At 39.4% G+C, this 12,327-nt stretch overlaps 1 protein-coding gene across 4 annotated transcripts in view; it reads left to right on the top strand.

The window, feature by feature from the left end:
- Positions 1–8,358, top strand: part of MYOM1 (myomesin 1) — a 107,846-nt gene extending 99,488 nt beyond the window's left edge. For all 4 annotated transcript variants that reach the window (XM_042840072.1, XM_042840071.1, XM_042840070.1 and 1 more), the window contains 4 exons: positions 731–767; positions 1,055–1,077; positions 2,674–2,729; positions 7,391–8,358. In XM_042840072.1, the coding sequence (XP_042696006.1) occupies positions 731–767; positions 1,055–1,077; positions 2,674–2,729; positions 7,391–7,672 (398 nt within the window). In that variant the 3' untranslated portion in view covers positions 7,673–8,358. The remainder of the gene's footprint in view (positions 1–730; positions 768–1,054; positions 1,078–2,673; positions 2,730–7,390) is intronic.
- The last annotated feature ends 3,969 nt before the right edge of the window (positions 8,359–12,327 follow it).

The raw sequence follows: 12,327 nt of genomic DNA, 5'->3' as shown, positions 1-12,327 counted from the left end.
TGCTCCTTCTGTATGCTATCCTCAATTTCTGAGAAAAATAAATTTTTTCTTCCCTTTCAAAGTGGGAGATGTTGACCAACCACGTGACATTAGCTAAGCCTGAATTTATGAAGGAGATAAGAGTTCGCTGTTTGATTTGTTCATGGCCATCAGTGCAATGCTTTAGAGCAGATGTGAAAAGCACTTAGAAAAAATAAATCTCTTGTACCCATAAGCCAGTGGTCTGTGAAGTGAGGTGCACAAGACAATTTACTAGGTTGTGGGAAGGAAGCATGAAAACTTCAGTAACACCAGTATGTAATTTATAAATAAATGCATATTTATGTACTGGGATGTATGTGCTCAAAACTGTTTTTACTAATAGGGGTATGTGATCAAAAAGGCTTGAATAGCATTATTGTGGTATACTTTGGATTACTTCCTCTGTTTTATGAGGTAATTTCAACCTAATGTTCTTTCCCTATGTCTTTGTGTTAAATTTTCAATTTTAGTAGAGAAAAATAAGTGTTCATGCATGCGTATGTGTATAAATAGTTGCTGGATACATGACTGCCTTTATCAGTTGAATCATTTAGCACTGTAGAAATTATATAGTATCACAGCATGCTTCCATACATTAATATTTCTTTAATGATGTCTATATTTATAATTTAGTTCCACGTTTTATAATGACATTTGTGATAGCCTATGTTTGAACCTACCCTTAAAATCAACTTTTCTCTTTATCAAGCATTTGATGAAGCCTTTGCCGAGTTCCAGAGATTAAAGTAAGTATTATGCAATCCAGCAGTAGAACCCATAAAATAATAAAGGTATTTGTTTGTTTTGTGCTAGAGCTAAAAATAAATCCTAGTCCTACAGAAACCTGTAGGAGTTTTGCATGTGACTGCATTGCAACAGTTAGGTAATGAAGAAAAAGCAGTATTGCCAAATGATGAGAGGCGTTTTCTTTAACTGATCAAAGATAAATTAAGAGATAAGCAATCTATTTTTCAATCACTCTATGTAAACATTAAATGAAATTGAATTTTCTCTTTGTTTCTTTTCAATCCAGGCAAGCTGCAATTGCAGAGAAAAGTGAGTGAGGCTTCTTTGATCATAATTGCAACAAATGGTTTATGAAGGTTCTCTCCCTACACAGGAAGGTTGCCTGTTGGGAGAAAGAGAACACGTATGCATGTGTACATGTATGTGCATGTCCTAACTCTGGCTGGCCTAGCACTAGGGGGAAGCAAGGAGAGTGATTTAATATTTGCACATTGCAGCTAATGACACTGTAAATGTGGGTTGTGTGGATATTTTCAGCCTAAGATCTTGTTCTCATTACCAGTTGGCTTTATCCAAAAATTACCTCTATTGTTGAGATATCTCATGCATGTTTTATGTCTAAAAGACACTCTGTTTTCTGAGATAGAGGAAATCACTCAGCTGGTTTTGAACTATTTGAAATGTTAAATGGCTCTGCATTAAAGAGGTGGGTAAGAAAGCAGCAGAACCTTTTGCATAGTCTAAAGACAGGTCTGGGAATCTTCTGGCACTTTTGGATACATTTCAATTCCAACACAACAAGTAAAATAAAAATATGTAATAATTGTCTGAGGAATAAGTCATTAGAATTCAAGTTGGTTTATTAAGATCAGTATTTTTCCTGTTTCCAGAATAATCTGTAGGAAAATGTAATAACACAAAAAGTTATCTCAGTGCAGGTGATTTCCAGACCTGTATAAAAACAAAAGCAGAACTGGATTTTAAGAAAAACAGAGAAAAATGGGTAGAGGGATTGGAGCTAACTCCTCACTGGACATAGACTCCAAAGAGAAAGGGGTTTGGCTGTGCTATATACAGCAATTCCTGATAGGCCCAGCTGAGATAGCAGGAAAGGACCAGTAATGACCCTGCCCTGGGCAGTTCATTTCTAACTGCATGATTCATAGAGGGATGGCAAATATAGTGTAGTCATGCTTCATCAGGTTGTCATTTACTCCAGAGTGCATATTTTACAGAGTGCATTAGATGAGAATATTCTCTATTGTCCTTTCCTTGCTCTGCCAGACTCCACCAAGATTATAACTAACCTAATCATTGCTCCAGAATAATTGCATCAAAGCTTGCATGTGATCAGCTTATTTGTATTTATGTAAGATTCCTATGGGACTTTGAGCTTGAAGCTGTAGGCCAGATACTGATCCTGTTTACATGGAGATCCATGCAAAGCAGAGAAATTTCACTGCTTTCACTGAGACTGCAGCCTTTTTTAGATCAAAACATAAGCTCTAGCACTTTCTTAGCTGCCATTTATTTCTTCTCAAAAACATCACTTCTCATCTATCCCGCTGTTTACGGCACTGGATCTCAAAAAATCAGTATTATTATTTTCTGTATGTAATCACAAGTAACTCTGAATTGATTGTGAAATGTGCAGGATGCACCACGCAGGCTTTAGTTCTGCCCGGTAGGTGACTGACACCAGCTGCTAACGCTTCTTTTGCTGCGAATGGAATGTTTCTAAAGTTCAAATGGTGTGCTGAGAATGCTGAGTAGTTCTCTCCCAGCACAGATATCAGAGACACGTTGTACATAAATAAGATAAGAGGAAAGAACTGGAGGGGGAACAGAATCTGGGACGCAGTTGATTTTGAGACACCAAAGTAAATCATGCTCGTTTCCTTTCAGATCGCGCCCGGGTGCTTGGAGGCTTGCCCGATGTTGTCACCATCCAGGAAGGCAAGGTACAGTGAATTCATTGAAGCTTTACCCAAGAGCCAAACAGCTCAAATGTCTTTCAATGACAGCAAAATATTCTTTTTTTTTTTTTTTAATTTTATTTTTAAAGATTCCATCTATGACATCCATCACATTATTCATTCCCTGTTTTCTGTACATAACTCAGTGGTCTTGCACAGATGGGTTTATTTATTTGGGGCAGTGTCTTTTCTTAAGAATTAGATAAAAGTGAGACAACAGTGTGAGCTGTGATTCAAACTCCTTATGTAACCAGCTGTTTAAAAATTCATACACAAGCCTCACAGTTTTTTACTAACAGGGTGCCATTGATATAGGCTCCACCAGGGAATGTTTTAATTCCCTTTTTCTTATAGGATGGCTACTCGTTCTGTACCTGATGGAGTTAACTTTTTCACAGCATGGCACTACAGTCAGTAGTCTGCCTTTTAAACAGCATAAAACTAGTAAATTGTAACTCAGTTCTCTTCCAGACCAAAGGAGAAAGTTTTCTGTATTTCATCAGCATAAGTGGGAAATGAAGTCAGAAGGCACTGGCATTACACAAGATTATATCAGCAGCATTTAGCAAAAAGATTATTGTAAGGCACTCTTGGGAACATGGCTGTGCCACTGCTCAGTGACAGACCAGATGCCCCAGGAGGTCAGTTTGTACTCCCATAAACTTTCCCCAGCACTCTGCTCCTACAGGTTGTAGTACAGCAGGACTGAGACTAAAAGCAATTGCTCTTCACCTCCCTCTGCTCTGCCACCAGCCACTTTCTTTCTTAAATGTGGGCGAGCACCAAAAGTAGGCACAGCTGAAAACTTGTAACATGACAACTACGGCAAAACAGCTGCCTGGTATTTCCACGTTCACTAGTAGTGGTTCATCTGGGTTAGAGGTATTTGATAATGAGTTGGGCAGAAATGTTAAGACTAAAATCTTGGTCTGAGTCTCTTAACATTGTAATCCGTAGCTATCAGATAGTGGGCTACAGCAATTCAGGGAACACTGAGCATTTTGGCATTGTAAAGTGAAACACCATTTGATAAACCTTTTCACTGAATGATTTAGCAGCTCTGGGAATACTGTAAAAACAAGCAGCATTCATACAAATATTTTAATGGTAGGTGGAATACAGAAAGGAATGGAGTGCATTTGCAGACTCTCATCTAATGCTGCTTGTGCTTGAAGATGAACTTCTCATACTGCTTTGGCTTGTTTTCAGTGTTAAGCTCTCTGCCAAAAAGAGTCAAAGCTGAGTATAAGCTCGCTGAAGCAAATTGTGTACATTTGACAGAAAAGGGAATTTGTAAAAAACGAGTTGCAAAATCTTACCCAGACACTCATTGCCCTTGAAAGCAAGGACATTTGTGACGTTTGAATAAGTGAATGGAAAATTCCCAGAACTTGAGACAAATATCCCTGACCTCATGATTCTGAACGCAGTAGATGATTGTTTTGAGAAACAGAGTAGGACAGAGAGTGTTTGGGGAATGCACTGCTTGTTTGGGTGATGTTGGCTCATCTGCCTATTGCTTGCACACACTGGAGAAACAGGAAGGCGGTTCACTGCATCTGTTGTGTAATCCATGCAGACTGCACAATCACCTTTGAAAAGGCGTAAATGCGGTAGCAGAAGACTGGCAATAGCAAACTCTGATTCTGAATAGCCATATTCAGCCATAACTAAGTTCTATGAACAGAATGGTACTGCTATATTGAACTTGAAGCATATGCGTATCTCAGTCACAGACTTAATGTTGTGATTGTAATGCTATTTTCTGGCTTTCTACAAGTGAGCTGAAGGTATTGCATCTACCAGAGCTGATCAAACAGTGCTCCAGATGGCCTAAGAGGCTTCTGCTGACATACATAAATGCACTTCAGCATGGGGATATAGTTGGAAAAAGGCTAAGTGTCAGCTCATGTTAGGGAGAATTTATCTGACAGAAAATACCAGCACAAGTTTTGTGTACAGACAGTCAGATTAACCTAAGTGGCTGTTTTATCAAAACTAAGAGGGGGTTATTTTCACAAGAACACTCTGGATCCTGACAGATTTACACTTTCAAACATGAAAGCAATACATTACATCCCTCTACACACCAGCTCCCCATTCTCCCCTTCTGCTGGGGGTTGGTGCCTCCACAGGTAGGCTGGAAGAAGGGAGTGAGCTCCCATGACTTTGTTGCTTTAACTCACGCACTGCCCAAACTACCCATGGAGGTATGTGCTAACACGCAGGGAGAGGAGCAGTATCTGGAATACAACGTGTTTCCCTCTGCTGCTGTACTTCCCTACTCATGATAATCTGCAGTGTAAGGCAAAAAAGACAAGCAGAAACACAAAAGGCCTGGACCTGAAGCACCTAGGTGCTCCAGTTGTATAGCCATCTGTACCCCAGCTACAGATTTAGGTTGTGAACTTCTCTGTGGAACTCCGAAATATTGAGAGGTGAGGTTTGCTCATGCTCATGAGGTTTTTCAGATAGATCAGATTTCCTGATAGATGCCATAAGGTCTAGACGTGTTTTGAGTCCTAATTATGATATGAACACATAAGCAAAGACAGTATCCTGTTCAAAGAACAGAAAATCTGCAGCTGATAGGTACAGCCACAGTGGGTAACCACTTCCATTTGGCTAAGGTGCCATAATTGTGGAGCTGTCTTCCAAAAAAACATTGGCATGACCGAAGATCTCGCCATCTACATAGTGAATAATAAGATATATCTCTGCACAGTAGTCGCTGGAAAATCAGCAATAAGAGTTGGAAACATCCGGAGGAGAACCAATTCCAAACAGGAGCTAGTGATGTGAGGTTAAGCAAAATGTGACTGTTTTAGGGAATGACTTTGCAGTGATGACTCTGTCTTTTGCTACTGAAGCTCTTTGAATTAAGGAGTACTGACACCACTTCAAACACCTGAGGTTTGCATAACGTCACTCACACAGCAGTCTGGATGAGGACATAAGCTCATTAGCATCTTGCAGTGGCAGCTGGGGCAACTCAGAAATGATCTCATGCTTGCTAGAAAACTAGAACACAATAAAGAAATACTGAGTACTGCAAGCGACATGTGTGTAATTCCTGGCTGAGACTAAAGCTGATGGCATGTTTGTATTGACAGTGTTAAAGGAAAGGGAGAAATGTAAAGCCATTTGTTTTCTTCATGTTTTTCAAAAAGATGGATTGATACGGTGGTCAAAACCACATTCTCACCAGTGGGCTACAAGAGAAGGCATTCACAGTCCCCATGTTATCATCAACTATAGGTGCTGCAGGATGTAAGATAGAGGCCGTTTCCACCAGGCTTTAACCACCTCACACTCAGGACACGTCTTTCCGTCAAGATATATGTGTTGCCAAGATAAATGTGTTGGAGGTGGAGGAAATATTTTGCCTTCCCTTTTGTTTTCATTTTAATCTTTAGGGGATGTGGGATTTATGTTAGTTCGAATTTTGTTCTCAGAAGTGTTTATTTTAATAGAGTTCTCAATTTTTACCCTATCTTTTCATTTCAGTAGCTTTCTGGATGCCTTTATTCTGTCCCATCTTCCACTGTCACACTACCAGATAAGGAGCAGGGAAGGAAAGTAGCCTTAAAATTAAATTGATTGCTCACAGTGGCCTTTTACTGTGACAGCAGTAGTGCCCAAATATGAATCCTTTTCAGTTGCCTCTATTTTGAATGTTTATTTTTTTTTCTTATCAAGAGGCTTTAAGAAAAATTGAGGAGAAACTTGATTTCAGTCAGGTGGAGCCTCAGCCATCATTCCTTATGTATCACTGAACACCTTTTTGTCTGCAGTAAAAGTCCTTCAAATTCCACTAGAGAAAAGGTTAGATTCTGCTTTGACCAACATTTTAAGTTTCGCCCCATGCACTATTGGTGCTTAGCAATAAATTTACTCCTCTCTAAAGAAAGGCCCAGAGAAAGGCATTTGTGCCTCTGAGGTTTCATGTGAAAGCATTTCGCATTTGGCTCTCTATGTGACGTTTGCTTCGGCAAAGTCTGTGAGAATATTCCCACAGCACTGTGACCAGAGGAGGGGATAACCTTACTAGCATCAAAGCAAAATATTTACATAAGCACCAAAGAAACAGTAAAGTTTGTTTTGATTTCCATTAAAAACTGGTTTTATAGGAGTGAATAAAACAATTCAAATCCATTGGAGGAGCTGTCAGGGCATGGTATGTAAAGATCCTAAACTGCACAAAATATTCCAGGGACACTTTGAACTTAGTTACTATTTTGAAAAGGAAGATGCTTTCTTTTCTTCTGTAGCAAATATATAGAGAGCTTAACCTGAACAAATCTGCCTGATAGGTCCTCAAATTCTTATTTTATGTCTTACACAAAAATGCAGGTAATAGATGATTTTATATTGAACATTATGCATGGAGAAGGCCCTGGTAATCAATTAGAGAAGAAGGTGCATAAAATATTGAAAACTTTGTAATGGAGTTTTCAAATTGAGTTCCTTCTTTTCCTTTATAATAGAGGAGACTGATAAAAACTATTGATTGCTGATGATACGCATCCATTTACTAAAAGCAGGAAGAGAAATGCAGAGAGAGGGAACATTTGTAAAATTATGCATCAAAAATCACAGCAAATATTTATTGACTTATATGCAATCCTTTTGTACTTTTTCTGTAGGCACTCAATCTGTCTTGCACTGTCTGGGGAGATCCTGCCCCAGAAGTCTCATGGCTGAAGAACGAAAAATCGTTTGTGTCAGATGCTAACTGCATCCTGAAATTCGAAGCTGGGAAAAATGTCAGCTTCACCATTTCTGCTGTGTCCACACACGACTCTGGGAAGTACAGCCTTGTGGTGAAGAACAAGTATGGAACGGAGACCAGCGATGTCACCGTAAGTGTGTTCATACCAGAGGAAGAGCAAGAGAACAATAATGAAAACAAGAAAACGAAAGCATGAATGTAAGAGTAGAAACAAAAGCATAGGGGAGATTTTGGATGACAATGTTGACATAAAATGTGTGTGTAAATGGCTTTCTGTTTTAGCAGGTAGCCTTGGATTTTTCCATTCACTTCACTTGTGTTTCTAATGTGCTCAATTGTGCCAGGGAAAATAGTGCCTTTCCTAAATACTTCCTTACTGCTAACTTCACAAAACCTAGCTGTGCCATCCTCACCTAGGCCAAATGCATGCTGGCTGTAAACACATTTGCACAATTTTACCTCGTTCCTGGGGTGTTGGACCCTACCAACTCAGAGTGAAGAAGCATTTGAGTGGAGGCAACTGACAGGATAGATGGAAAGACTGAAAAATGATCAAGGCATTTTGAGCAGCAGTTTAGATTTGTTCCAACTTTGGTAATGTAGCATAGATGGAATGTGTTAGCAAATTCAAACTACAGAGAAATTAGTGCTGGTCTTCGTCTACATTAAGGTCCCTCTGTATTGCTGTGTTAATTTAGAGAGGCCTTAATATGGGTGTAGGTTACATCCATAAGTATTGCTTAATCTGCCCAATTGGGGTAAAAGTACTGTAATATAAATGAAAACTAGACTTAGGAGACCAGAAAACTAATGTGTGCATGTGTCTGCAGAAATGTATGATCTCTATGTTCACAAATAAATGGATTCATTTCTTTCATTCTATCACGAGTTTGTCTCACTGTGTCATGTTTTGGAGGTCACGGCTGTCCTGGTTGTTCACATCACCTTACCATCTTAACACTCACCACTATTGCTTTTAGCTTTCCCTTAGAACCACGTTAATCTTCACTTAAGCTTTTACCAGAAAAACCCTGATGGCATCACTTCACGTTTTTCTGTCCAGACCTTCACTGCTTCACAACTCACCAAGGCATTTTTGCCAATTCAGCCACAGGAGTAGTTTCATGTGGTTCTGATCGTGAATTTTGATAGAAGGGTATTAGGTAAGTACATTGTTAGACTGAAATCTCAGACAATTTCATCCACAATTAACACTGGAGGAAATAATATATTTATTCAAGATCCTTTGAGAGTATGAAAATAATTTTCATTGGAAAGTAGAAAAAAAGTTTTTTTTTTCAGGCAAAAGTATTTCAGAACCTTTCATCCAAATCCAAAAATATTTCAGAACCATTCATCCAGATCCAGAATACACTTCTATATATTAAAAGCTCCTTGTTAGCCATTTTGCCACAATATCACTGATTATTAACTGAAGAGTAGCAATGGAACATGTATCTATTTCCGTTCAATTGGATGTGTACGTATCATATGATGCAGAAGATATTTTGTAAGGGTATTTAGCAACAGGACAAGGGAAATGGTTTTAAACTGGAATAGGGTAGGTTTAGAGTAGATATTAGAAAGAAATTCTTTACTGTGAGGGTGGTGAGACACTGCAACAGGTTGCCCAGAGAGATTGTGGATGCCCCATCCCTGGAAGCATTCAAGGCCAGGCTGGATGGGACTTTGATCAACCTGGTCTAGAGGGAGGTGTCCCTGCCCATAGCAGGGGTTTGGAACCAGATGATGTTAAAGGTACCTTCCAACCCAAACCATTCTATATGATTCTATGATAAATGCTCATAAGCTGTTTTCGGCCCAATTGCTAACTAGGAGAGTAATGTGCCATATTAATAATTCTTTTCAGAATTAATCTCAGAATAGCACAGTTCTCCACATCAAAATCTAAAGAACTGCTGTATGTATTTTCAGTGTTCTATATAAGGATATATCTGAGTGCACCCTTTACATACTTTCCCTTGTCATTTTTAACTACAGCAACTGCAGAAACAGTGGTGTTTCCTAGGCACTCATTTTATTGCAGTACTGGCTTTTCAGGAAGAAAGGACAGGCAACTTGGAGAGAGTACAAGGAAGTTGCTAGCATATGCAAAGTGAAAATCAGAAAGACTAAAGATCAGTATGAGCTCAACCTGGCCACTGTGGTAAAGGACAAGAAAAAGGAGGCCTACAGAGGTCCAGCCAGCATGGATTCATGAAAGGCAGGTCTTGCCTGACCAAACTCATCTCCTTTTAAGACCAGCTTGACAAGCCTGGGGGATGAAGGAAAGTCTACTGACATAGACTCAATTACTGGAGCCCATCCAGTTCAGTATCTTTATTGATGATTTGGATGAGGGAATTGAGGGAACCCTCGCTAAGTTTGTAGAAAACTCCAAGTTGGAAGGAAGTGTCAATCTGCCTTTGAGTAGGAAGACCTTACAGTCTGGACAGGTTGGATCGATAGGCTGAGGCCAATGGGATGAAGTTCAACAAGACCAACTGTGAGACCCTGCATTCTGGTCACAACAACCCCAGGCAGTGCTACAGGGGCAGCTCTGCTTGGGGCAGAGTGGCTGGAAAGCTGCATGGAGGAAAAGAACGTGGGAGTGTTGGTCAATCCTCAACTGAACGTGAGTGAGCAGTGTGCCCAGGTAGCCAAGAAGGCCAATGGCATCCTGGCTTGTATCAGAAATTGTGCTGCTAGCAGGAGCAGGCAGGTGATCATTCCTCTGTACTCAGCACTGATGAGGCCACACCTTGAGTATTGTGTTCATTTTTGGCCCCTCACTACAAGGAAAACATCAAGGCCCTGGAGTGTGTCTGCAGAAGGGCAACAAAGCCAGTGAGAGGTCTGATTGGCCCCTCCTCATAGGTAATACCGATAGGAAAGAGGGAATGGCCTCAACATGCACCAGGAGAGATTCAGGTTGGATATTAGGAAAGACTTCTCCAAAAGAGTGGTGAAGCATTGGAATAGGCTGCCCAGGGAGGTGGCTGAGTCATTGTCCCTGGAGGTGTTTAAGGAAAGGGTAGATATTGGAACTTAGGGACATGGTTTAGTGGATAATATTTGTGGTAGGTGGAGGGTTGGACTAGATGATCTTAGAGGTCTTTTCCAGTCTTAATGATTCTATGATTCCATGATTCTGTGAAGATGACACTAATAAGTTCTGCTCAGCTAATGCTTATTTAAATCCTTACCATCTGAGGCTTACTGCCAGCCATAGCTAATGATGAAGGCCAAGTGGATGTGTGAGGGATTTCTTAATGTCCAGTACAATGAAAAGTACTACATGCTACCTTTATCTGGCATAAATTTATTTTCTTCTAGAATTAATTTCACATCAGAGGGATTTTTAACATTAAATTACATAAAAGTATTGTGTTTTCAGAATCTCACATAAACAGCAAATATATTCAGTCATTACACAATCTTATCTACTAAAATACTTCAAACTCAAATATTTAATGGGATTCTTGCAATCTTAAAGTGTGCAATTATGTACATTAATGAATCACAATCTCAGTTAAAAATAGTTCAGACTATTTAGTTAATGTAGCTGTCTTTCAAAGTAAAATTAATTCATTATTAATCTTCAAAATACAATCAGGGGAATATCTGTAATTTGAGATGCAGCAAGCTTTCTGAGTTTAACAAAGAAATGTCAAATTATTTCACAATTTTACTTAGTATGATAGGAAGCCAGCCTAAGGATGAAAAGTAGGTCATTCTGCCCTGGTCCTAGAGCATGTAAAAGCAACATTTCATCTCTTGCCCATCTTCCCGAGCCCAAACAAGAACTTGACTTGCCCCTTGCAAAACCTGATGTTTATTACTTAGTATTAGTGTAATCTAAATAAGGATTGCATTTGGGCAGTAGCTTGTTTCTACTACTTCATCATCTAAAATCTGCTCACCTGCCTCTATTCATTCAGCAGAACTGCAAGGTGACACAAGAAGTGGGCCACCTCCCAGATAATCTGGATTCTGCATCCCTTTGGTTCAGAAGGTGTACATGCCCTAAATTATAGTTGTTGCTATACATATTGCTTCCAGGGACTCAGCAATGATGATTTCAAACAAAATTTGTCACATATTACCATTTCTTGCTTGTGCAATTTTGTTCTTGCTCTGCTACAGGTGATTGTGATTACTGTGTCAGGCCAGACTGACACAGCTAAGCACACTGTTAGCATCTCAGGACAAAGTCAAAATAACATAACTGTACCCAAAAAGAAAAAAGCAACTACTATGAGCAAACCACAACAGGAAAAGGAAAAGAAAGGTAAGAACACTTTCACCTTTACAGATGGCCCTTCCAAAGGAAAAATTGTTAAATGTTATGCAATAATACAATCATTGCCTTCCAGGTCTCCAACAATCCAATTTACAGCATGCATGCTCTTAATAGACAACAAATGCAAAGCTGGAATTGCCAGGTTAAATAAAACCTAGTGATATTTAAATCAACACTTTTAAATCCCTGTCCCACTGAGCTACAGGCTCTCATCTTGGCTTACCTGACTGACAAAAGCTTTTAAAGCATAATAATTCAGTCCAATTGCTGATTGCAGAGAAAACGCGTATACACACAGAGATTATTTTTATCAGCTAGACAAATGGCACTGTCAAAAAAATAGGCCAGGGTAATTGAGAGACCACAGATGCCAAAATAACTTAATTTTCTCAACCAGTTTTTAGTTTTTTTCTGACCATATAGCTACTGTTTGAAATCAGTGAATTGTTCTTTCTCAGTTTTATCTCCACATTCGATGACAAATTTGGAATTACAACCATTTTTCCACTCAGACTAGAGAAAGAGCAGAAAACAAAAAGGTCTCTGGT

The sequence above is a fragment of the Centrocercus urophasianus genome, unplaced genomic scaffold (assembly GCF_019232065.1).
Source record: "Centrocercus urophasianus isolate 14NV4802_14NV808 unplaced genomic scaffold, USGS_Curo_1.0 seq_11, whole genome shotgun sequence".
NCBI classification, from domain to species: domain Eukaryota; kingdom Metazoa; phylum Chordata; class Aves; order Galliformes; family Phasianidae; genus Centrocercus; species Centrocercus urophasianus.
Note: the sequence above shows the minus strand (reverse complement) of the source record. Positions and strands in the feature narration are given on the sequence as shown.